At 39.7% G+C, this 27,525-nt stretch overlaps 1 protein-coding gene across 4 annotated transcripts; it reads left to right on the top strand.

Annotated features, from left to right (window-relative positions):
* Positions 1-175: 175 nt before the first annotated feature.
* LOC116325735 (pleckstrin homology domain-containing family A member 1-like) lies at positions 176-24,696 on the top strand. Of its 4 annotated transcripts, XR_005615364.1 has the most exons (14): positions 176-327; positions 10,584-10,817; positions 11,896-11,952; positions 12,058-12,103; positions 15,116-15,213; positions 15,554-15,685; positions 17,297-17,437; positions 17,767-17,835; positions 18,419-18,483; positions 18,613-18,676; positions 18,881-18,970; positions 20,180-20,253; positions 22,272-22,513; positions 22,642-22,783. XR_005615364.1 is itself a non-coding variant. In XM_031746719.2 (13 exons), exons 2-13 carry the CDS (start codon positions 10,677-10,679, stop codon positions 22,871-22,873), a joined length of 1,209 nt encoding a protein of 402 aa, XP_031602579.1. In that variant the 5' UTR covers positions 176-327; positions 10,584-10,676; the 3' UTR covers positions 22,874-23,015. The 4 variants fall into 4 exon arrangements, 2 of the variants coding, with proteins under 2 accessions (XP_031602579.1, XP_031602578.1); XR_005615365.1 differs by lacking the exon at positions 20,180-20,253; XM_031746719.2 differs by lacking the exon at positions 22,272-22,513 and having other exon boundaries at positions 22,642-23,015.
* Positions 24,697-27,525: the final 2,829 nt, after the last annotated feature.

Raw genomic sequence — 27,525 nt, 5'->3', positions numbered from 1 at the left:
TATTATTTAATCGAAATAATAATATATGACGAATTGTTGCATTTGTACTGTATTATGCCCCTGTTACACATGGATTCATATTAAAATTATATATATATATAAAAAAAAACACTAATAAAAATCTAAAAGACAGACCTCTATCGGTGTTTTTGTTAAGCGTCAGAGTGATCATCTTCATAATAGACGATCTGCGGTCGTCGCTCAGCAGTAGCTGTGTTGGAGCCCTGTCCTGGATCGGGGGAGATGGGCTGAGGTATAGAGCACAGACCCAACAGCAACCGAGATCCACGGCGGCTCAGCGCACCACTTACAGGAGGGAAGACTCGGGTAAGCCGACACGGGTCGTTAAACTAAATTAATTAAGCTACTAACTTTGTTGTTTCGTACACTTAAAGTTGTCCGTTTAATATTTAACGAAGCGGGCTAGCAGGAGCCGCCAGTGTTAGCTCGGGGTTAGGTTAACGTTTGTGACAAAACTTCTTTCTCCCAGCTAGTTATAAACGGTCGAGCAGTAAAGAAAAAGCAGTATTAGGGGTTATATATTGTAATTCTCGGTGTCTTGCGAATCGTTTTACAAGTTTGCGGCATGCTAAGTACAAGCTAACATGAGCCATATCGTTCTCAGTTAAGTTGAGGCCAGGGAGCCACAGCTGCTGATGCTGCTAACACAGCCGTTTTCAGCGTGTTGTGGTAGGCTGGAATACCCTAACGTTAGCTAACAGTTTGTGGTTGTGATGTTATATTTACGCTGGGATTATGGACTCCTGTTTCCTAAGTCCTTTGGTTTAGACGCGCAGGACTCAGCTAGTAGACTAAACCCACTGAGCATCTTCGTTTTGCCTTACTTTGGAAATAGAAAAATCCAGACTAGGTATTGCTGTGGTGCACAGAAACCTGGGTGACCAAGTAACTGTTAAGGCTGAAACCGGGCAAACCTGCTGGCCTTATGGGCTCTATTTAGATTAAAGGTTTCTGGCGAGAAATTATTTGTTTTATTTGAACTAGAATGGCTTGACCCACCTTTGACCCACAATGAGCAAGTGAAGTCCCCTGCCCCTTTCCTTAGATTACCTTTAATCCCTTACCATTGTTTTCTCTCCCTTTTATTTATTTAATTTGTTGTTGTTTTTTCAATCCACATGCATAACTGCTGCAGTCAGCAGCACAAGCAACATAAACTTATACTCTGCAGTTAATATTTCCAGCTGCTGTGGTACTTTAGATCTTCAAGCTGCAGTTTAGGACCATGAAAACAAATTACTGACTGTCCAGTCCTAACTGTTGACTTATGACTTCCGTATCTTGTGACAGTGTTTGTGCTAGTGAGGCCTTCCAGCAAATGTAAAGAGTCAGTCTACCTGGGAAATGTTTGACCTAGAAAGAAGTGGGCTGTTATCACCATCTTATCTTAAGAGGTTGACCTTTAAACTTGTAAATCTTCACTGTAGTCTGGTTAGCACGTTCTACAATTTATTGTAATGTTTCCTTGTATCTTTCCTTCGTTCAGTTTACAGTGAAAAGTGTGCTGTGTGATCCCAGACAGAATTTTTGCATTTCTAAGTATCCTGGTAGTGATCTGTTTTGAATCCTTACTAGAGAAACCCAGATATGCTTCTCAAATAAAGGCTGGGTTACTGATCACTGCTTGCCATGTGTGGATTGCTTTCCTTGGCGCAATTATGCGTGTCCTGTAAGGAAAATATTCAAAGATTTACTTGCGAGGGAGCTGAATTATCGTAAGGATATTATGACCATTGACCCTGGACACAAAAATACCTACTCATGCAGAAACTACACTCTGTCCATTCTGTATTTGCTCTTCCCTAAGCACAAGAGGTAGCTTGCACTGTAACACATGGTAGCTTACAGCCACCTCGGGTGAATTAATATGACCTTATATTTTTTATTTTGACAGTTGAATTACTGATGTGCTGTTATGGTCTATATATGTCCTGTATAATCCCCAGTGGGGGATTATATATCCCCACATGCACACATACTCACTGTGATGAGCCCCTTTGACAAGGGAGCAGCTGAAAGTAGAAAGGAGTGCAATATATTTGACCATATTAAATCCAGCTCTTCATCACAGATTCATCAAGATCTTTGTAATGGTCAGTCATCACTGCTTCTGGGGAATGCCTTCTTTGGGAAACACTTGGCCCGGGAGCTGCCACCAGTCCTCACCGAGGCCTTCCCCAAACTGCAGTCTCAGACCTAGATCTAGCTCTCTGCATTCTCTTTTAAGAAACATTGTCAATCCAATTCAAGATGTGATACCTATTACTGAAAAGAAGTCAAACACACACTTTAAATAAAACTGAAGTAAAAAATAAATTATTGTCTACATTAACAAATTTCTTCTGGGGGCCCAGATAGTAAGATTCAGTCCCATAAATGTATTCTCGTTGTCATGTGCTCAAGGCAAGTGTTGGTGTAAATAATCTTTACTGTTTTTAAGGAGAAGGCTCATTTTAATAAACAATCATGCACATTTTTCCTCTGGAGGAGATGTTAGGGATGTAGCTATCTTCAGTCCGAGCCCTGTCTGATAGTGCTACCTTTGCTACTCACCACTATTATTTGTCTACAGACCTCATGTGAACTTGGGTTAACAGCATTGGAATTTAGTCTGTGTTGTCATTGTCTGTGTGTGTGTGTGTGTGTGTTGTTTTTTTTTTTAATGTTGACCCCCTAGATTGACAGGTGACCTGTGACATATACATATTTTTATAATCAGCTATTTTACAAAACAGTCGTTACCTTTTTGGGGGGGGTCATGCTTACTGCTATGCACCAAAATACAGTTTTTATTTCATATACGATGTGATTAGTTGAACTGATAAAATGTCCACTGTTGCTTCAATGTATGATGTTAAGAGTATGGAGATGGGCATGTATTAAAGACCCATATTCTCATTCATAGTTCTAACTGTATGACACACAAACAATATTATAAGACGATGATTATTCAAAACTAACTCTGTATCATGGCACACATTGATTTGTCAAACATGAACAGTTTCTCATCCCCATCACTGAATAGCACATAACTGAATAAGAAATGCTAGCAAGGAGTTAGCAAAGAGAGTCTCTGTTGCTACTTTTAGCAACTGTAAAGACGAATGGAGGATGAAGAAAACAGAGTAGAGATGCTCGAGAATAATTTATGACCAAGTCTAAAAGGTGTCTTTTCTCAAGATTGAATAATTTGTGCCACAAAGTTTGAAAGAAGTCCAAATTGAGTTTTTCTAAAACTTCAAGGCTTTACTGTGGAAAAATAAATGTTAATGAGCCTCGTGTTGACTTTAAAAACAGTGGTAGTGAAAAACTTTTTTTTTTTAAAAGAACTATAAACACTTAAACAGTTGACCTTGAGGCGCCGCTTCTCTGTCCTGAGCAAAGTTGTACAAATGTTTTTATCGATGGAAGTGCAATTTTGTAAACTACCATGAAGTTCAAAGTTGTTAACTGATCATGAGAACTGAATATTTGCTGTGTTTACTGAGGATATGATCTCATTGGTTTCAAGGTTGTCTCACCTGATCCAACAAGAGATAAACTAATAGATAACAGGAAGTGTGTTTGCATTCAGGTCCCTCCTGCTTTCAGTGAGTAAGTTTTAATATGCCTTTGTATTACTCACCTTCTTGATGTGAACTGAAGCTACACCTAGCTATGTAACTTCCTCTACACTGTTTATTTAATCAACAATATTGCTGTTTATTTACACTTCCTAGTGAAATGCAAACTGTAAATGAAATGTAGATTTCTCAATACTGAGCAGGGCTCGCAAAATCGCTAGTCCGACGTCCCGGGCCTAGCGATTTTTCCAGTCGGGCTACCAAAATCTATCTCAGCTCTGCCCGTCGGGCTATCATAGGAAGGAAAAATATATGTCAATGCTTTTGCATTCTTTCGAAAATGTAGCTGAGTAATTATGTCATTGGCATCGATGAGCCACTGTCAATATGTGACATATTGAAATCGCGTTTGAATTTGCGCCTGGTTTTTTGCTTTCACTTTCACTTTGCGATCGCGCAAACGGTATGTAGAGAGCGACAGTACTGATTGGTGAGTGACGATTAATTGCGCACCAATTCCTCTGACATCGTCTTATCACTCATTAGCTTACTATTCAAACGCGACAAGTGAAATCTCCCGCAGCAAGCTTAAACATGTGAGAGGTTGCAGGGCTTGCAAAATTTCAAAATCCCTGGTAGCCCTTCGGGCAGGCACTCTTCAGTTTTTGGTAGCCCAAAATAAATTTAAGTAGCCCGAATAAAAAAGAGAGCAATTTTTTAATGTTTTGTTTCCTTTACAATATTATACATTAAAGTATAATATTGTAACGGAAACAAAAATTAATCAGAAAATTGTTAAAATACAAATCACAACAACTGTATAAAAATTACAATCGTCAACTCAAATATTTGGTTCTAATTGAACAGAAATTTCTATGAACTTGTAAGAACTGTGTAGAACATGAATCAATCTGTGTCAGATCCTGAATCTGACATTTCCACTGAAGTCAAGGGTAAGGGGTAAGTGGAACCAAGATCTAGGCCATTTGCTTTTTGAAGTTTGCAAAGACTGCTAAATTTTGACAATGGTAGTTCACTCTTTGCAACATAGTATGCTTTTGAAAGATTTTTCAGGGCTTCTTCTTGTGCTTGGTTTATTTTTAGTATGTTTTTTTGCAATTGCTGTTTGTTCTGGGAAAGATATTGCAGACTGGGTAATAATGCATTTCTTGCATTTCTCATGGGTTCTGATGGGGTCTTTCTTAAAATTACTGGTCCCAGTAACAAAGGCGCTTGGCGACTCAGATATCGAGGGAAACTCACGACACACCTGGCAGAATATCATGTTATTTAGCTTGTCATATTCCAGCCACATAAATTCTTTTGTCCATGAAACCAAAAAAGCTGAGCTTTCTTTTTGCCTCAGTCTGATTTGTCATAACTTTTCCGTTTTGTGATAGGCTTTTCATTGGCTGCCCCTTCTTCACCCTGACCTGTCTTATTTGGCTCAGCAGAACTAAAATACCGGCGTAAATCCTGCTGCTTTTACACACGTACTTACATAACGGTCAGCGATTCTCTGCGCAATCAACCTCTCACATGTTTAAGCTTGCTGTGGGAGATTTCACTTGTCACGTTTGAATAGTAATCTAATGAGTGATAAGATGATGCCAGAGGAATTGGTGCGCAATTAATCGTCACTCACCAATCAGTGCTGCCGCTCTCTACACACCGTTCGCGCGATCGCAAAGTGAAAGTGAAGCAAAAAACAAGCACAAATTCAAACGCGATTTCAATATGTCACATATTGACAGAGGCTCATCGATGCCAATGACATAATTACTCAGCTACAGTTGCGAAAGAAAATGCAAAAGCATTGACACATATTTTTCCTTTCTATGATAGCCCGATGGGCAGAGCTGAGATAGATTTTGGTAGCCCGACTGGAAAAATCGCTAGCCCCGGGACGTCGGGCTAGCGATTTTGCAAGCCCTGGGTTGATTGCGCAGAGAATCGCTGACCGTTATGTAAGAACGTGTGTAAAAGCAGCAGGATTTACGCCGGTATTTTAGTTCTGCTGAGCCAAATAAGACAGGTCAGGGTGAAGAAGGGACAGCCAAAGAAAAGCCTACCACAAAACGGAAAAGTTATGACAAATCAGACTATGAGGCAGACTATGGACAAAAAAATTTGTGGCTGGCAGTGTTGGTCAAGTTACTTGAAAAAAGTAATCAGTAACTAATTACTGATTACTTCCCCCAAAAAGTAATCCTGTTACTTTACTGATTACTTATTTTCAAAAGTAATTAATTATTTAGTTACTTAGTTACTTTTTAAAAACACGATTTACAACCTGAATAGGTAATAAAGCGATAGATCTTTCAGTCCAATTCTACTTTTTCTGCATAATTCTTCATACAAAATGTAATCGAATGGAAAAGTCCCTTTTTAAAACTTGTTTTATTAGTTTTAATCTTTTAACTTTATGCATCAAGCAAAAATTAAATTATATGCAACATTCTCTGACTGGAAGAAATTTGTTTAACATTTAAACCCATTTTCTGCACATCCCAGCACATAAAATAAAATATTTTTTTTGTGTTTACACTCACTCTTTCAAATAGATGCAAGTAAAACACAGCAGAAAATAAATAAAATCAAAGACTAGCGGTCCTGTTGCTCTATTTTCACCTATAAAGCAGGAGTGGGTTAGGCGGAGGTTTACCCTGGTGCAGGTGTGCCGCAGCGGTCAATGGAAGAATCCGCGAGTTTCTCTGTGAATTTCACATTACGTCGTAGCGCACTCGGTGCTTGCTTGGAAGTTTAGGGGTTTAAAAAGAAGTTTTCTTCCCACACAGTGAACAGCGGACGCTAATGTTTTTGTCACTTTTTATGGAATCAAACTCAAAGTAAGGTCAGTACTTCCACGCTTTAAACGCTGCATGCTCATACTCTCTCCTGCACTCGATATATTATCCATTGTTGATCTGCAGACAGCTGTTGTCACGAACGTCGCACTCGCTTACGTCACTGCCATGAGACATTCTCGCAAAAAATCACGGTTTTAGTAACGCAGCGTTCCTACGTGAAAGTAACGGTAATCTAATTACCGTTTTTGCAATAGTAATCCCTTACATTACTCGTTACTTGAAAAAAGTAATCAGATTACGCGTTACTGCCCATCTCTGGTGGCTGGAATATGACAAGCTAAATAACATGATGTTCTGCCAGGTGTGTTGTGAGTTTCATTTCATTTGAGTTGACAAGCGCCTTTCTTAAAATTACTGGTCCCAGTTACAAAGAACCCATGAGAAATGCAAGAAATGCATTATTGCCCAGTCTGCAATATCTTTCCCAGAACAAACGGCAATTACAAAAAACATACTAAAAATAAACCAAGCACAAGAAGAAGTCCTGAAAAATCTTTCAAAAGCATACTATGTTGCAAAGAGTGAACTACCATTGTCAAAATTTAGCAGTCTTTGCAAACTTCAAAAAGCAAATGGCCTAGATCTTGGTTCCACTTACCCCTTACCCTTGACTTCAGTGGAAATTTCAAATTCAGGATCTGACACAGACTGATTCATGTTCTACACAGTTCTTACAAGTTCATAGAAATTTCTGTTCAATTAGAACCAAGTATTTGAGTTAACGATTGTAATTTTTATACAGTTGTTGTGATTTGTATTTTAACAATTTTCTGATTAATTTTTTGTTTCCGTTACAATATTATACTTTAATGTATAATATTGTAAAGGAAACAAAACATTAAAAAATTGCTCTCTTTTTTATTCGGGCTACTTACATTTATTTTGGGCTACCAAAAACTGAAGAGTGCCTGCCCGAAGGGCTACCAGAGATTTTGAAATTTTGCAAGCCTTACTGAGTGTAAGGCATGATTTAAACCAATATGAAATGTTTTTGCATTATATTTAAAGGTTTGACTACAAGCTCTGTAGTCTTTCTCATGTCTTAAAATGACATATATTTCTCATGCCTTTTTTATGGGATGGCAATGGCTCAGGACATAGATCAGGTCCCCTGCTAATTGGAAGATAGGTGGTTGGCCAACGTATCCTTGGCCAAGATATAGAACCCTAAGTTCCTCCTCATGTGTTCACCGGAGTGTGAATGTCAGAAAGCACTTAGACTTGTGTGTTTAGAAAGTATTCGCTTCACTTGTTCCACATTTTGTCATGTTGCAATGTTATTGCAAAATGGTCTAAATTCAATTTTCACTTTAAAACTCTACACACAATACCCATAATGACAAAGTGAAAAAGGTTTGCTTGAGATTCTTGCAGATGTATTAAAAATAAAAAACTGTGATGTGAATACTTTACACGTGCACTGTCGAAAAAAAGTACTGTTATAAATGTGTGGAATGAGACATGTTGTATAAAGCACTTCGAGTGCTCAAGTAGAGTAAATGAGCACCATATAAGAACCAGTCTATTTACCATTTACATCATCATACACAGATGGGACATCATTGATGCCCAAGCTGAATAACAGTGGCCCTAATATTGATCATTGCAAGACCCCCGTGTTACAAGTTCTTGTGCGTGTTGGAATTAAAAAAATATTATCTGTGTCATAGACTTTATGCAGATCCAGAACCAATCATCTCACTACCCCACCTTTTTCTAAATTTGCCCTGTTAGAATTCAAATAGGGTAGAGTAGGCTGTGCTTTTCAGGTGTTCTACCAACCGGTCATTTGCAAACTTTTTAGCTTTGCAAACAGAAGCAAGTGCACAGGTCTAACTGTTTACTTCCTGTCTGTCACCTGCGTTGTATAAAGGAGTTCCCACAGCAATTTTTAGAACGGAAGGAAATGCTGTCTTTCACAGAGTTATTTATAATATAAAACCATCTACAGTTATTTATCTAGTCCCTTATGAGCTTTTACATTTCATTAGGGGTTAAATAATTTTATTAACCTTGGACTCACCTGATTGATTGAAAGTTAATGCTGTGATGATATTTGAGAAGGCATGGAAATTAGATTCTCTCAAATATCTACCCGATTCTTCCAAAAACTAACAGCGAACTTAAGCTGCATACCCAGTCTGCATTTTCTTTGTATGTTTCATGTTCCCACATCTATACCAGCATCAGCCATCCTGATGTAGATCCACTTCAGCTGTTTGGATCCCCCAAGTAATTGTGAGGAAATGCTAGCAAAGCTTTTGTTTGATGAGTCAAAATTGGTTTGCTTTTTGTTGGTCATATGTGGTTGATAAATTATTTTGGACTTTACTGTACTTTTTTTTGTTTTTATATCTGTAATCTTTCGGCTCCTGATTACATGTTTTTAATGGTACTTGCCATGGGTTCATCAGTCAGTGTTTCCTTACATCTTTTTGCAGATCTTACATCTTCCTATGTGCAAGTAGGAGCTAAAGGAAGATGCCTTGTTGGGTTTAAAAAAAGTGTTACTAGTGTAAAAACAAACAAACAAAAAAACCCAACCCTGCACAACAGAAGCTAGGAACTAAGAATAATGAAAAGCATTTTTCTACCTGATGCTGTGATGACAAAATAAATCCACACGATGTATTTAAATACGTTAAAACCCCCATTGAAAGGCACTTTGGGTCAAACAAAGTCTAGGGGAGTGATCAATTTTTTTCAAATGTTATATTGTTATAGTATGGCGGAAAAAATGCATTAATTTTTTAAATTTTCCCTTATTCCCTACTTAGTACATATCTTGGCTAACAAAGCTGTTATCTATATTGAAGTTTCTTTATTTCATGTGTTTTTGTTAAAAATTGAATTCTGGTACAATGTTGATCTAGTTTGCATTAAGACTTTTGATATAATCCTCATTTTCTCTTCCCTATCTTTAAGTGCATTTAATTTCATCTTTTGTCAAATTCTTTTTTGAATCACTAAAATGGATGAGCATGCCTTCAGCTTAACTTTTGCAGAGTACTTTATTTACAGTGTCTCCAGTCTCCACAGAAACGTCTCTCACTTGACGTTCGGTGTGTACGTAGCGTTGAGATGGTTGTCTCTGACACTGCTGCTCCTTTCTGTAGCCTGTGTGTCAAATAGGATGACTCAGAAGCTGACTTTTATGGGTAGATGCATATTTTACGGGTAGATCCAGAAACTAAGTGAGATGCTAACAGCCTAGACTCCATGCACAACAAGCGGGCCTTTTGTCCCCTCCTTGCCCTCATCCACCCACACAGTGCTCATAATGTTCTGGAAAAAGAGCGCCTTTATCTCGGCCTTCCACAGACTCATCTCACATATTGTAGGATTGGTTCAGAAAGACAGCAGCTTAAACAGGCTAATGTGACAATATCCCCACAGTAACACTGCGCCCACCCACAGGAGTGCTGACATTGAGATGCGCACATTCAGACGTGTTGGTCTAAACATTTACTTTTCAGTTCATTAAAGGAGAGTAGCAGGGATGTGGCAGCGCTCAGCAGGTTAAATATTGTACACTCTCTCCTGCGTGGGTCCTGTGGGTGTTTTTTTTTTTTTTTTTTTTTTTTGTTTTTTTTCCCCCTCTCGTCTCTCCTTTGTGTCAAACATGACTGAGCTCACTGGTATTTTTTTGGCAATACTCAAGCGGTGCTTAGCTGCGGAGGCAGGGAGGCGGGTTGAAGGGAGGGGATAGAAGGGGCTGGCCAGAGGCTTGCCAAATCGGATGAGAGAGAATTTGGGAGGAGATGGCTGAGAAAGTGAGAAAAGAAAGACTCCAAGGGAAGAGGGATAAGGGGTAAGGGGGGGTGCAAGCCGGGCTGGGTGGAAGAGAGAGTGACAGTGTAGAGTATGTTTTACACGGGGAAAAAGAGGAAGAGAGAGCGGGTGAGGCTGATATAAAAGGATAAAGGCGGGGTTGTGGTTTGTGTCACATGATCCCCTCACTGGCTGTAGCCTAGTGAGATCCAGGTGGCAGAGACACCATAGATGCAGTAGATGAAGACAGCAAAAGAAAGAGAGAGCAAGACTCTGCACAAAGAAAACTTAAAATTCCTCATTCCCACCCACCCTCTTCACTCATTTTTCTTTCCTCTCTTTTCAATGTGTCCTTAAGGAATTCCTACCAGTCCCGCTTTTCCCTTCTCTTCTCCCGCTCCTCTCTCTCCCTTCCCGGCCTAAGCGGGCCAGGGAATGTCCCGGTGGCGCGATGCCTTACGTGGACCGACAGAACCGCATCTGTGGCTTTCTGGACATCGAGGAGAATGAGAACAGCGGCAAGTTCCTGCGCCGTTACTTCATACTGGACACACAACAGGGAAGCTTGGTGTGGTACATGGACAACCCACAGGTAAATACACAGAGATGTGTTAGCTTAGCTCTTAGCTTTACTGGAGGGTGTCCTCAGGGTAACCGTACAGGCAAACTGGGAAACTACATGCAGCGAATTTTAGTTATCATATAGATGATTAGCTTTCATGCAGGTGTATCTTGACTGTGAGCCACTGATAGCAGAGCAGTCTCTATAATTTATGTTTTTTAAAAATTACATTCCAACATGCTTGGAAAGCACATATTACAGACACAGGAGGATCTCAGATCTAATGCTGTGTCTGTGTTGTAACTATTGGCAGACACTCCTGTAAATCATGTCAGAAAAGGCTGTCTGTGGACTGCAACACAGGGGAGTAACTTGTAGCTGGAGGTGTGTTTGGTGCTTTTCTTACCTGTAGCAGAAGCTGTGTGACTCACACATGCCCAGTTGCAAGCCTAACTGATGTTAACCAGCACGCATGTGCAGCATCAGTATCAGCATGTTTTGAGGTTTGTGTGTTTTACTGCAGTCATGCAGGCTGCAGGTATTCATCCATTTAAATAGGGGGTAGAATGTACTCATGTTGTTGAGAGGGGCCCAAGGAGACTACAGTAATATTTGCACTGACCGAAGAGGTTGGCCGTCAGTGTCTACTCTGTGCCCCATAGTGTCACTTTTTATTTAGTGTAATATGTCCTCTGTTGGCACATAATCTGATTTAGATTTGCTGTATTTGTTAAGTGCCCTGTTACACCAAGTATTCATAAATGATGTAGAGCAGGAAAAAAATTGTAAATAATTGAATAAGTCTCTTTCTTTTTATAGATTGAAAAAAGTTAAATTTTAATGACGTTAAATCTGGATCTCCTAGTTTCAGAAACACAGGAAGGCACTGACATTAACTGGATGGAGTGCAGCCAACACATACTGTACTTACTCTATAATATCGACTGGCTTTGCAGAACTTCACCCCCATACCAGATCACATTTGATCTCCTACGGCTAAGGGTCCGCCTTACTGACACTTGCATTGTGTATTGTATTGCGTAATTGCATCATTAGCTTGAGCTTCCTTTTTATTGCAAGTATTTTTCTTCTCCACCTTCTCCCACAGAACTTGCCTGTTGGTACGGTCTGTGTTGGTTCCCTCAAGCTCACATACATCTCTAAGGTAAGCTAGATCATCACTGGAGCTACAAGATTATATACAACTGGAAGACTTCACATTTTTTATAGAGCTTGAGCGCTAACGTCTTTGGGATTTGTTCTTATTTAGGTCAGCGATGCCACCAAGCTGAGGCCTAAAGCAGAATTCTGCTTCGGTAAGAAAATGCACATCATCAAATCTGTTCTTCCAGTCAGGATATTAGCATAATAAAAGCATACGTTTTTGACAGAAGACTTCACTCTTGTTTTTAACATCTCGCATGTCAAATATTATTTTGAACACATTTTCCAATGACGTCACTAATGAGTCTTGGATAATATGATTCATAGTATTATTCATACTAAACAGGAAAACATCTTGCGTCTTTATAAAAATACAACTTGACAAATGTCTGAACTGCTTTGAAAACATGAGCAATGATGGTGAGTTTAACCACATGTTGACTAAGCTGGATACCCTTAATATAACCTAAGGGAGGACTATTTTTTGTCCTTGTCTGCTCTCTCAACATGGTCAAGCGCAGCTTTTCTCAGGTTTTCTCCACCACTAATCAAGCAGCATTGTTCAGCGTTGCGTGGTTAGTTAACGTACAAAAATGCATGAGGCTCCAGCAGGTAATGGCCTGGGTTTTTGTTGACCACGTTTAACTATTCTGTGGGTAGAATTTATTATCTGTCCTATTTTAAAACAGCCTTTCATGTATTGCTAAGGTTTTAATCTCATTCTTCTCAGGTACTAGTTAATAAGGATATCCTGGGGTGTTACCTGTTGCTGACTACAATAGGTAAAACGTTTTATAAAGGTATAAGTTGCTGTTGTCTTCTTCTGGTGCGTTGTTGGCTAATCTTGATGCTCATTGATTCTGCAGTCTTTAGAAATGAGTCGCATTACTCTGTGCTTGTGGTATGGGTCCCTGTGATTAGAAAACTGACTCTGATACAAGAACTTTCTTACTTACTATCTTTAAAATGGACCTACTGTGCTCTTTTCCAACTCCATAGTTTTATTTTTTGACTTCACAAGAGTAGCTTTAGCAGCTCCATAGTGTAGTGGGTAACACATTTGTCTAACATGCAACAGGAGACAGAAATCCCTGGGAGGGTTGTGTTTGGAAGGGCATCCAGTGTAAACATCTGTGCCAAATCAAAAATGTGGATCCATCCGCTGTGGCGACCCCTTGTGAATATGCGGCAGCCGAAAGAAGAAGACTAGAGTTGTGTTGCGTGATTTATAGTACAAAATAATCTTTATTTGTCTAATTCTGGGCCTCCGTACAACTCCAGAGTTATTCCATTTCTATCCTTTTGCTTTAAAGCCATCCTTCCTTTAAGCAAGCTGATTGGCTGCCTCTTGCAGGCAGAAGGTTTTAACAGTGAATGTGTGGGGCTTCAGTGCTCAGTTTAGTGGCTGAGATGACCCCGTTTGGAATATCTCCACAAAAAAACCCTGAAAATGAGCGTTTAGAGCAGTCTGTAGCCTGAGCTTTTACTTCTCCATACGTTGACCTCATTATTTGAAACCTTGTGTATTATGAACACTTCTGGCAACGGTATAGTTTATTTTATATGTTAAAATAAAAGGGTAATAAGGACACTCATTTTGTATGAGTGAATTTTATAGTCTTTGTATTTTACCTGGACTGGGTATAATTTATAGGGTGTTGTTGGCTTTTTAATATTGTTTGATGTCCTCTTTGCAATGTCTTTTAACAAAGAAATGGGTAGAGCCCTATTTGTACTTGTCTTCTTATCTCATATGGCCAAGATGGGAAAAAATATTTAATAAAAACTATCGACTATTTATTTTTTAAGAGTACACCTTCATCGCGGTGTTTTTTTTACTAGCCTCCCTCTTCATCTGTCCAGTTCAATAGCAGGAAATACTAGTGTGTGACAATATGTTCACACTGTGTGTATATCTGGCTGTGTACACAGCAGTTGCCTTGTTGAGGTATGACAGGATGCCGACATCCTAATCAGAACCTGATTCGCAGACATGAGAAGCTATTTTTAAATTTTGTCTGATATCCATGAATCGTGCTCCTCCCCTTTTCCTGTGTCCAGCAAGCCAAGGCATGATATAGGGTGAAGCAATGTTGACATTTAATTTATAGTTTAAAAAGATCAAACAAACAGACTTTTGTTTGCAGCTCATGCGATGGAGAAAGATTAAGAGCAACTGTGTTAACTTTGGCTTTTGTCTGCATTTCCCAGCAGCATGCATTGTTTTGTTATGTGTAACTATGAGTCAGATCTGATACCCCTTCTCCCAGATTTCATTCCAGCGCCAAAGATATCACTGCAATTCCACTACTGCCAAGTAGTTTACCTCTCCCACTAACAGTGGACAAATTTTAGCTCAAGACTGTTGGACGATTTCCTCCTGGTCATCTGCTTGAGGCCAGATAGACAGAATTATTTTACAGAAAAGTAGTGGAATAATATATTGAGGTGTCCAAGATCTGGACTAAACACACAGAACGGGGAAGAATGATCTTCATTGTGCCACAGAGTTTGCCTTTTGCCTTTTCACAGCTCTCCCCCGCCTGATTTACCAGGCCAGCTTTAATGTAATTTATTGCTATGGTGTCAGAAGGAAATAGAGGAGACACAGGGACGGTTTGAGCTGCAGAACTGAAGGATTTATGACAAAGCCAGAGAGAAAAGAGACTTTAGTTCTTTCAGCATCTAAATCCTGATCCATAGCTAATCAGCATTTGACCCAAAAATTTCTTCATGATTGAAAATGCAGTTTTCTCATGTTCATATGGCTGTAAAACCGTGTGAGAATATGTGGTTGTTGGTGGCTGTGAGCTTCCCCCCCCTCCGTCATGGTTAGACGTGGGTAGGTGGTGGCAGACGGAGACAGCTGAGTCTAGCTGGGTCATCATCGCCATGCAGAGAAAATGCTGCTGGGTGTGTGTGGGAGAGTCCCTTGGCTCAGTTGTTTTTCACTTCCAGAGAAATCTGTGGCGGTGGATGTGTTCTGACACTCATACAAGAAAGGGCTGAAAACACACTTCAGTCCTGTATAATATGTCTTTGTATGTGTATTGGTTTGTGATTCAGAGGGTGTATTGTAGCCTGATTGTGACAGAAGAGGGCTGAATATACTTTCACTTTTTCTATTGTTCCCAATGCTTTTTTTTTTTTTTGTCATCTGTTAGTCATCAATGCTGGGATGAGGAAGTTCTTCCTGCAGGCCAATGATCAGCAGGACCTTGTCGACTGGGTCAACGCTCTCAATAAAGCCACCAAGATCACTGTGAGATGATAAACACAAGACACACACCCCCATCTTAGATTCAGCTTTTCTAATCTGCTCTTTCTGGTTTATGTTTTATCACTTGGAAAAACTTTTATTTCTTCCTCTTTCAAGGAACTAGATGGAAGTTAGTCAGAGCATGACTAACAGGATGCTGCTTTGTACAGAGTTGTGGTATAAAGGACAATGAAGTTTTAGGCATGCGGAGGGGAAATGGGGATAAAAGGCTTGTCAGAGTCTGCATGCATAAAGTTTCATGAAGCTTGGCTTGAAGTTTGTAAAAAGAGGATAATTATACCTAAAGCTTTTGTGTGTGTGTATGTGTTTGTTTGTTTTTAAGGTTCCAAAGTTGTCTGATGGCCAGCAGAACTCAGAGAACCAAAAGGCTTTGCCAGATGTTGCAGGGCCCAAAAAACAAGTCTCCTATAAGACTGAGATAATTGGAGGAGTGCCTATAGTCACCCAAACACAGGTAAACTTTACCCGTGAATGCAGTGAACCACATATTGTATTTGATTACATTTGCATGCATACATATAATAACACGTACTTTATTTATCACAGCTTTGGGAAAACCTTCAAAAGAAAATGTGTAAATTGGTTTTTAAACTAGACTATTCCCAAAATGTTGCTTTTATATTGTATCTGTTAGAACGATTTAGTCAAGCTATTTCCAACTTTTAGATCATTAGTTTTCACGCAGCGTTCAGGCTCCCAAACATGTGAAATTTTCTGCTTCAAATACAGAACAGTTTTTCTACAGTTTTAACCTGAATATAAATAACTTGTCAGATAAATTGACCAATTTAAAGACCTCACTTTGATCTTGGAGAAACTGATATCTCTATGTTCTAAAGTGCAAAACTATTGTTGAACCAATAAATGATTAATAACATTTGATAACTACTTTAATCCATCATTTATTGATAAAGGAAATGATCCTTAATTTCTGATGTTGAAACTACTACTGTATATTAATATCTGTGCAACAATAACAATAATGTTAATCACAGGTTTTTTTTTTTAATTTTTAACAGTGACTATGCACTCACCAGTCAGGTCACCAATTACACCATGCTAGTACAACTTTAGATGCCCTTTTACCTTCAAAACTGCTTTAATTCTTTGTGTTAGAGATTTAACATGGTGCTGGAAACATTCCTCAGACGTTTTCATTGATGTGATAGGATCAAAGATGCAGATTTGTCTGCTACACATCCGTGATACGAATCTCCCTTTCCACCACATCCCAAGGGTGCTCTGTTGGATTGTGATTTGGGGACTTTGGAGTTGATTTGAGTACAGTGAACTCGTTGGCATATTCAAGAAATGTTATCTTAGAAGTAACCATTAAAAGATAAAGGGATGGACATGGTCAGCCAAAATACCCAGGTAGGTAGGCTGTGATATGAAAATGCTGGAACCCAAAATGGGGCAATAGAAGTATCACCCACACCATTACACCGCCAGAAGCATCCTGGATCATTGATGTAAAATGGGATGAATCCATGACTTCTTCTGCTGCTTTAGCGCACCTGCTTTATGGATAGATGAGCTGTGTACTCACAGCAGGCCTTGGTTGTAACAAGTGGTTATTTGATTTACTGTTGCCTTCCTGTCAGCTCCAGGCACTCTGGCCATTGTCCTCTGAGAAATGTCACTCGCTGGATATTTTCTCTTTTCTGATCATTCTCTGTAAACCCTATAGAGGTGGTTGTGTGGGAAAATCTCAGTAGATAAGCAGTTTCTAAAACACTCAGACCAGCCTGTCGAAGCCAACTTCAAAGTTACTTAAATCTGATGCTCGATTTGACCGTGTCTTCAGGACTAAATGCATTGCTGCCATGTTACTGGCTGATTAGATATGAGTGTTAACAGTTGAACAGGTGTACCTAACAAAGTGACTGGTGAATATTTTTATTTCTTGACCAATGTCTTTTTCTCAAAATTCAGTTAACTAGGATCATTGGCTGATCTTTTGTCATCACAGAATCCAAAGTGGCAATTTGTGCTGTTCGCAAAATCTGTTTGGTTTTCACAATGAGCTTCAAATTGACATTATTTTATGTCCTTCACCCTCCAGCACGAAGGAGGTGATGGCGCAGATAGAGCTGAGCGTGAGGCCATGCAGCGTTCCCACAGCCAGCTGCCTTACTTCCTGGGGAGGCCAGCTCAGGACCACAATGTCATCAAGTCAGGCTACTGTGTCAAGCAAGGAGCTGTGGTGAGCACCTGACACTGTTTTTGGCTTTTTTTTTTTTTTTCGCTTAAAATTAGTTTATTTAATTTGTCCTTCTGTTGATGTTCAGATGTGTTCCCCTGTGCAGTAGTTCTGCTCAGGGACCCAATTAAAAAATAAAGTAGGTGGTCCTAGCTCCATTACAATTAATATAATGATAGTCTAAGAAAATTCAGCTCTTCCTGTGTGTACAATTCTATACTTTTAGGAAGACCCAACAGTAATGGACAAAGTAAAATGTGTAAGAACTAAAAAAAGATGTGCTTCTGTAATCTGAATCTTTTTTTTAAAAAAAATCTGTTTTTTCTCCCCAGATGAGGAACTGGAAACGGCGATATTTTCTTCTTGAAGAGAATTCAATGAGTTACTTCAAGTCAGATTTGGTAATTAACTGTGATTAAGTTACATGAAGCTTTTATGGAATGTTTAGATTTGTAGTACACATAGATTTGATTCTCCTCCAGAATCCGAGGGGGGAGTATCTGCAAACACAACCCCGAGTTCCAACATGCTTTAGTCATAGCCTGTGGAATTCAATGCCTTCACTGTACATGTCCGATCATGCCTTCTTCCCTCCGGGTTTTCTTACTTACACGCACACACACACACACACACACACGCGCACACACACGCACACGCACACACACACACACTGTCCTCTGGATAATACTGTACGTCCCTTACCCTGTCCTTGTCTAGGTCTGCCCTTATTTGACAACTTTATCTGTCTATTTGGCTATCAACAGGCTTCAAGGACACAGACTCTCTGTCTGCTGTATCAAAGTGCTGTGTCAAGAAAGTTGCAACCATTAGTGTTTGCAGTTTGCTACTTCTTGGAAAGTTAACCTCCTTCTTCCCCTGTGAACCAGAAACTCTGCACCTTTTTTTAGATACAGCATTTTAAATGTGCATACATTATAAATAATATTTGTCCTGTGTTTTGAAAAGTTAATTCTTTGCTTTCAGGACAAAGAGCCTCTCAGAATGATCCCACTAAAAGAAGTTCACAAAGTCCAGGAGTGCAAGCAGAGGTATCTAACAAGTCCCAACATTTTTCCATTGTACAGAAAAATGTCTTTGTCTCGGTGGTTTGTGCTTACTTTTTCTGATAAAGATACAGATGAGATAAATTTGATCCTGTTTTTTCTGCTTCATTGTAGTGACATTATGATGAGAGATAATCTATTTGAAGTTGTCACCACATCAAGGACGTTTTACATACAGGTATGCGACTCTCTGTGATGAAAAGAATGGTTCAGACGCGAGTCCTTACTAATGTTGATGAATCTGGTATTCAGTCTTGTCTGTCTGCATCTTTACCAACTACATGTTTTCCCTTCCCGTCACTTCCGATCCTGATTTCCACTGCTTATGTTCTCATTCTTTCCTTCCTTTCGTTCTGCCTCTTTTCATGTCTGTCTCCACTAGGCAGACAGTCCAGAGGAGATGCACAGCTGGATCAAGGCTTTGTCGGGGGCCATTGTGGCCCAGCGGGGCCCTGGGAGGTCAGCTGCCACGGTAAGTATCTTCCACTACGGTACAACACAAATCCACCATGGGAGGAACATAAGTCACTGCAATCAGATTCAAGCTTAACATCAAAAGTAATGTCAGCCCTGACTTTTACTTGCATGAGTAGAATGGGAGACTTACTGAGTGACGTGGTTTGTAGTAGTCAAGATGATATGGTTGATTTGTGTGTTGTTTCACTTGTGCCGCTTGTTTTTTCTTATTCTTACACGTCCTCACGCAGTTTCAGTGGCATTCTTTTTCTTTTGTTTTTCTTTGACTTCGTTTTAAACAAATGCATAATAGGAGAATTGGCTCTGCCGTTTGTTCCGCATGAATTTGGTTCATCCTATAATAGTATTTTAACAATATTGTGTTGTAGTTGCATAGTACAGAATGACATAGACTTGTAATTTCTAACTCCTGAGCTATGGACCTGTAAAGGGGATTGTGATGTTTAAAATCAGGATACGAAGAAGCATGAATGAGAACATTACTTGGAAAAAAAAATGGTAATATTTCAAAGGTTCTTTTGGGTAAGGGGGGAAATTTCAGCTTGAACTTTGCTCAAAACTGTTCTGAATGTTCCTCAAGCCTCTTCATTACCACCTACAAACGAGATTGATATTTTTTTTTTTTTTTTTTTTTTTTGTAAATACTACTTTTTTGAAATTATTTTCTTTAAATGTATTTGCAGTTAAGTGAGAGCGATAGAGAAACTGATGGCATGCAAAAGTCTTCAGTTGGAAACAAACTGGGGACATTGAAGTTCATGGCTACCACTTAGCTCCAGTCCCATTGGGTTGCCCCTGAACTGATTTAGATAAAGTGGGTAATGGATAACCAGCTGTCACCACTTGTTGAGCATTAGTTACTTTTCGGCAGTCTACGTGCAGGGAGTCAGGCAGCTTGACCCGGTAGGTGAGCAGTGAAATAAACCACTTCCATTGTTCTTGCTGCAGATGAAAACCAGCCTCTGCCACATTTGGTCCCTTTTGGTTAGACTGAAGTCATTATCCGCAAAGCGTCTGTTTCTCTATGGTTTCCTTTCTTGCCTTCTGTGTCTTTCTCTCTGGCTCGTCTTTCCTTCCCTTTGCCTCTTTTCTCGATCCGTTTCTCCCTTTCTTTCTTTCACATTCTTTCCACCTCTTCCTTCTCCTTTCCCAGTGGGCAGATGGCCCATCTGCTCTAATCCTGCTTTGCACTGTGTTGTTGCAGATGCGGCAGGCCAGACGGCTGTCGAACCCTTGTATACAGAGGTATACGTCCCGAATCGGGGAGTGCAGCAGCACGTATGTCAGCTCGTCTAAATCCCACTCCCCCCCCTTTTTTTTTTTTAAGCTCTGGGTTCACCTTTTTAATACTTTTTTTTTTTCACTTATTGGCTGGTCCTTTTGGTTGTGGACGAAGGGGAACAGATCAGATCCAACTGCACATCTGATGCGCTTTTCTTTTTTCTTTTTTGTTGCTTTGTACCAACCACACCCTACGTATGGCTGTGATAACCAAACAACTGCTCCTCCTCCCTTCACATCCTCATTCTCGCTGCTTATCTTCACCTCTCAATCTCCTTTGCTTTTTTTTTGATTGTTTGTTTTGTTTTGCAGCTCTCTGATATCAAGCTTAGCATAAAGTTTAGGGGTTTTGCATTTAGAATATTTGCAGCTAAATGGATGCAATTTGTGCGTCAGGTGTTTTAAGAGTCGAGGTGTGCTTGCTTCTCTTGCATGTGATGGCTGTTGTCACAGGCATGGCAGTGCAAATCAAGCATACTTCAAGTCTTTCAAATGCTAAAAATGAAGGGTTTTTTTTTTCTGCCACAGTACAAAATGACTAAACTGACCATCACAAGGACCTGCAGTCTCCTTCATCTTCATCCACAGCTTTCCCATGTTTTCATTGTTGCTGATGACATTTCAGTGCAAAGTTGGAAATATTCATGCACAAATATGCTCTGACTGCATGAACTGTCTGACCAGCTTAGCTATGAATAGTTTGAGCCTGATTGTATCTGTGTCTTTATTACTGCATCTTTCACACCTTCTGTTTCTCTTCCCTCCGTGCTCTGTTATCTCTGCAGTATGCTGCAGCTGTGTACCTGTCTTAGATGTGTGACATCCTGCTTGTCTCTTCTCCTCCCTCCTGTTCGCTGCCTGTATGTTTATTTTCTCTTTCTCATACGTTCCCATACAATAAAATCCTTGTTTTCATGTTGACTTCCGAAAGCACATCTCTGAATGTTGTGAATGTGTAACAACAACTCACCAAAGCTGAATCCACACGTCCAGAGTCACAAACTCAGTTTTTCATAGTGACTTGTTGTTTTTTTTTTTCTTAAACAGCTATCGGTTAGGCTGATATATTGGTCTATATTAGCTATTTGTCAATATATCAGTATTGGCATTTGTGACTGTCGATGAAAACAAGGAAAGTAATAAAGGGACAGAAGGAAACACCCTTCAACTGTGGCGTGTTGTTACATAGCTTGTCCACCAGAAGGCACTCTGCAACTTCCCAGTGGGCAAAGGGGATTTAGAAAGCCACAAACACAGGTCAACCAACACTTGTTGCAATGATGCAGTTTAAAAATAATCTTGTTTTATTATGTTGGTATGTAATCATAAATAATGACACATAAAAGAATAAATGATGGTTGTTTTGTGAGTCTGAATGAAAAGAAAATATCGGCGGCTATATTGGATTTTTAAATCGCAAAACATCAGTCTTTAATATCCTATTTCGGTCGGGCTCAACTCTTAAAAAAAAAAAAAAAAAAAAAAAAAAAAAAAGTCAAATTTAGAGCAGGTTAGCTTTAAATGGCTACGATGGATGACAGTTGGCACTGCAGTAAAGTTTGGGGGTTTCCCAAACGTTCATACAGTTAGACTGTCTAATCTTTCCCCTCCCACTGCCCGCTAAATTTCGACATGAGCTTGATTTTGGACATTTGGATTCAACGACGAGAACAAAAAGAACTTTTAATACACTTGTGACTCTTACTGTGGTTTCTGTCATGTTTGTGCTACAATCTTACTCTTAAATTTTGTGACGCGTAAGTGATAGTTAGGAAGTTGCACTGGCCTGCAAAGTCATATGGTGCTACCGTGAATAAGCGTCTTGGTGAAGAGGCTATGTTTAAAAATATACAGCCATAAAGGCGGCGTTTTCATGTACATATTTTGGTGCATTACAGAGCATTGCAGAGTGTTTGTCTAACCTACATTTCACCTCCTGCTGCCTAACCCTTTTTTGTTTTTTCTACCTGTACTGAGTTTTTTTTCTTTCTTCTGATACTTCTTTTTTTTCTCAGAGATTGAAATCTGAAAAGCTGTGAAATAATGAGCAACAACCAACCACTGCACTCTGTTTGAACTTCTACTGCAACCTATTGAGACTACCAAAACTAAAACCTCCTGACACTACTTTTCCTGCTACCTCTACTTCTACTGCTACCACTCCTACTGCCGTCACTCCATTCTCTAGCAATGCTTCATTCTTGAGCACCTACAACTTCAAGCTGCATCAGGCCTCAAATGTGGGCGCTAATTCCAAGTCTGTAACTAACTTTGGCTCTTCTCACATAAAGTACACACATCAGGATTTGACTCATCTCACTAACAATAACTCCTCTTGTCTCCTTCATTCTTGCTCTTTCTTTCTTCCTGCTTTTTCTGCTACAGGAACACGGCAACCGTTCCACTTTCTACCGCACCCCCACGGGTCCCCCCGTCCCTCGCTCGCCCATATCTGCAGTGCCACCATGCTACCCAGAGTGGGGGAGTGCTATCACGTGCGGCACACGCTCACAGTCTGGCGTGGGACAGCGAGCACTTCATGAGCCTGCTGCCACGCCCCAGTCACAGCCACACGCCAGCACGCCTGTCCCTGCAGGAAACACGGCTGGCAAAGTGACCTGCGACGCTCCCATGACCAACGTCGCCAGCTCTGAGGAGTCACCGTGGCGCCGGCGGAGCAGCTTTGAGCCCCACATGCCTGAAACACCCCTGAACCTAGAGGACGCTGATCTGCCAGTGAGCGAGGTCTGACCCGTTTAACTGGACATTAAAAGTCAACCGGACGTTGACTGAGATCCTCAGATAAAGGAGAAATCCTGTGAGCAACATTAATTTTTTTTTCCCAGTCAAAGCTCTTGTCACAAACTCTTTGGAACTACTCCATCGGTGTACAGGAGAAACAAGTTGGCTCACCTCTGAACTGCACTCTTGTGCCAAAGTCAACCCAGACCCCGCCCCCCTCCCCCAGCCCTTCCCGCCTGCTGTCATAGTTCAAATGATGTTATTATTTACAAAGACTTAATTTACACCTTCTACTTAACTTGTGTCAATTAGCACTCAATAACAGCTTTATTTTAATCTGTACAGGCATAAAGAGGTGTTAAAAGCATTTAAGTGTTGAGGAATTTTGCAAACCACTTTGTGCCAAGAAAATAAGGGAGCTTTTAAGGGTGCTAGCTAATTCCTCATGTCTGAAAAGAGTGTTCAAAGTGAGGACTGGCATTTTGTCACTTCTCAGATCTACTTGTACTAAACTGTGTGATCCATTCATACTCATTATTGTAACACTGGATTTGTGTACTATTGCCAGTGTTGGAGCAGGCCAAGTCAGAGATCAAATCCTCACTTTAATACAAATTAAAAGTCGACAATTCTGGACTGGGCTAGACTTAAAAAAAATATATATATATAAAAATGGAAATAGTTATGTACAATCCGATGTGTATAATTATGCAAGGTGAAATATATTTAGTCTTTCTTTTTTTTTTCTAAACAGTGGCCAAGCCACTGACTTGAATCTCTTTGTTTTTAAATATACAGGGAGGGTTAAGGTCTGTTCTTTTTGCAACTGTGTTCTCAACAATGTTTTGGTTGATTGAGTTGTTGTTACTGACAAAATAAAGTACTCTTCTGTGTACTACTACTACTACTACTACTACTAATACTACAGTAAATAGTTTTAACCAATAATCCACTTGTGGTAGTAAAGTCAAAGTGCCGTGCAGATGTACAAGATGAAAAAAAAACTTTAAGCTTTTACAGCGTGTGCACCATGTCACAACCCAAGTCACTCTTTCTGGTGAGTCATATTTCACTGTATTAGACTTTGTGGAGTCTTGATGACGACTTAAAGTAGCAAGTGAACAAGAAGACTCCTATGCATTTTGTAATTAATATTGATTTAAAAAGAAAAGCAACAACAATATGGCAGAGTGAGCTTTAGCTCAGTCCTGAAAGACATTATTTGCTTAAACCTGTGTTTACTAGTTTGAAGATAATACCGAACTGATCCCGTGCATACGTTTTAATTCATAGTTTAACAGAAAAAGTATTCAAGCTCAGCCACTTATGTTGCATGCTAAGGTTTTAATAATACCTAAAATTGTATTTTCTTTTTAATTACAGATGTTTTGGTTGTTGTGTGTTTGCAGACTAGAAACAGATTTATTTTTTATATGCTTTTAGGCATGTCCTGTTCCTGTTCACGTTTGTGTTGACAGCCTAGTAGCAGGCAGCTGTCTCATGGTGTTATTTAAAAAAAAAAAAAAAGTCCCACTGTAATCCTTCTAAATAATACACACTAATCTTTTTTAAGTGCCTGCCGCGTTAGAGCCTAGCAAAGCCAAGCTATTTCACCCTCTTTTCAGTCTAGTGTAATTGGTTTGAATTGTCTCTATTTATTATGTGGATGACTTGAAAGAAATAAACACTGAAAATGTGCTCATGTTTTAGTCTTGTGCTTATCTTTATCCAGGAGAGGATGATGAGTCTGTGGTGGAATATAAGAGGTTTACAAAGTCTGCAAAGAGAGAAATGTTTGGCAGCATCCACAGTTTGATTTGAGTCTTTGATGTGATTGCAGAGAGTTTCCTCTGCCCTCTTGTGGTGAGAGAAAAATCTTCACTTTGTCATTGAAAACATCCCTGTGCTCTATAAACCACCAGTTATGTTTTCATCACGGATGACTGCAAAGGTTTCGGTTGATGGAGTGCAAAACACCACACAGGAGAAGCATGAAACAGATGTTTCAGCACAGACCAAGCCAAGAATCATAACAAGAATCATGTAAGAAACATGCAAAAAGCCACATTAACAAAAGAGGGTGTGTCTGTGAGCCCTGCTTCCCCTAATCCCATGTTTACTGAAATATTAGCCCCAACCAGAACTAGCCATCAAAATAATTACAATAAATAAGAAACTGACAATTTTTGGATCCTTGAATAAAACATCAACTCCACACTCCATTTGAAAGCCCTGCATTAATAATTTATATAATAAAATATAAATAAAGTATCATAATTTTTGCAAACATAATTCAACTTTATTTTGTTATAATTCTATAAAATGTGTTTGCCGTTATATCTGACTAAGGTGTGCCTTTCCTATTTGCTATATCATGCACAATTTCAAATTCAACTTTAACTTCTTACTCACAGCTTGATGATAAAACCTAATCTAGACTACAGCTGAGTGAAAAGAGGCAATCGTCTTCATCGAGGAGCAAAAGTATGAATGGAAACGGTGTACAAGTAAGCCAACTTGACACTGTAGAACAGTCTGTGTACACGGAGCAGACATTTCCACTCCAACGTCGATGATTAAGCGTATGTATGAGTATCGTTTGTCATCTCTTAATGAGGTGCTCCTTACGTATTCAGCCTTGAGCTTGATATGGCACGTGTGGACTGAATATTTAAAGCCTCTTTAATCAGCTGGATAATGAGTCATGGCATATTCAGGGGGGTTTCGTCTCTGTGTGTGCAATTAATTGTGAATGCTGCATGTGTGGACATTTTACGGTACATATGGATGGTGTCATTGGGTCGTTGAAAGAAGCAAAATAATTTATAATTAGCTGGTGTCTTTAAGTATGAGCTTGGATGTACAGCTCTTTGATATTCCATATATACCATAGCTCCTATGCTCATTGGAGGATGCCAGACTTTGGTGTGGCTTCAGATGTGGAAGTACAGCTCCATTTTGGTCCTTCAATGGCCTCACTCACAGCCTGGACAAACTTGGGAGGCGAGATCACACAGACCTCAGTGGCGTCCATCATTGGCTACGTTCACTGTCCTCAGCTAGAGGATGGGTGTTCCTTATAGATGAGGTTGCTTTCATCTGCAAGTTTTCCCACCGTTTCTCGCCTACGTAGTGCCACATAATGGAGCTGATGATGTTGCGTGGGTTTCGGCCGTTTTTGCATCAGCCAACAATGTGTGTTGTCTTGGATCGAAATTAAAGAGCGTTCAGCTTCAGCTCTGTTTTTTGTTTTTTTTTTCGCAGGAAAAAAAAATGAATGAGCCCTGTCATTTAACTCTTAACATCAGCTCTGGGTTACAGTCTACAATGTATACTCTAACTGTTTCCTGTGCTACACAAGAGAGTCCAGTCTGTTTCTGTTATGCTCTCTTCTAATTGGCCCAAAGATACAAGAGACTTGGGTTTCCTGAGCCCCTGCACACCACAGGGTCCCAAGCAGGGGCACAGAGAAATATTCTGCTGTATTCGTCGACCACATTTAAACCAAGAGGCATATAAAAAAGAGAAAATAAAGCCTGTCTTAACACAGTCTATCACACTGTGTTGAGGTATTTTATGAGGCTGATTTATAGAGTTTACTGGACTCGTACAGCTCACCACAGACATCTTAATCTAACAGAGGTTTGCTGTTTGCCAAAATTAAAATGTGCTACTCTGATGCTGGAAATGTGTCAAGAGTTGATGTTTACAAATATTTTGAGTGATTAGTTGTACAAAACGATATTGATTGCTCTTGAATTGAGTGCATTCTTTATTTGGATACCTGTACTAGACTTGTTTATGCCCCTACTTGCTGGGTGCTTATAACCCTGCATCATGATAAACAGGCCTGGATAAGTTATGTCCTCATGCAGTCTTCCAACTGGAGCAAAGTTGGCTGTTTATTAATGAACGCATAAAACCCACAATCCACGCAATTATTGTTCCACCACTGATTTTTCTAATTAGCCATGAGGCTTGTGCGGGTGCCAGGACTGACTCACAAGGAAGCAATAAAACAGGAAAATAAATAAATAACTACACCATAAGGAAATAGTCACGCTGGATGTGTGGAAGGCTGTATAGCGTAAAACATCTGGGCTACATGCATCCTTATTCTGCTATTACTCATTTCTTGTACTAGTGTTTGTTTGCAAGTCAGAATCCATCAGTCATCGTAAGGAAACACTGGTGGACTAAAATATTCTCGATATTCTCAATGTTCTTGCTTGTTTTGAAGCTGACCTTGATATTTTAAGTTTTGTAATAGGCTGAAATAAAACTAATATATTTAAAATCACTTCCTCCCACCAGTCATGGCAATTTTCTGCTCTTTCCTCTGATTATTTATCTTCACACTTTTGGAGACATATCAGTAATTGAACTCTTCCATTCAGTACGTCACGTAAAGCCACCAATCACCCTGCTTGTTGTTATTATCTAGAAAGTGAGTTGCACGTCTGATGCGGTGCCAGCAAAAACGTAAAATCGCGTAATTGGTTACGCAGTGGAGTTTCTGTTAAATGC

This window comes from Oreochromis aureus, linkage group 13, assembly GCF_013358895.1.
Source record: "Oreochromis aureus strain Israel breed Guangdong linkage group 13, ZZ_aureus, whole genome shotgun sequence".
Classification (NCBI taxonomy): Eukaryota; Metazoa; Chordata; class Actinopteri; order Cichliformes; family Cichlidae; genus Oreochromis; species Oreochromis aureus.
Note: the sequence above shows the minus strand (reverse complement) of the source record. Positions and strands in the feature narration are given on the sequence as shown.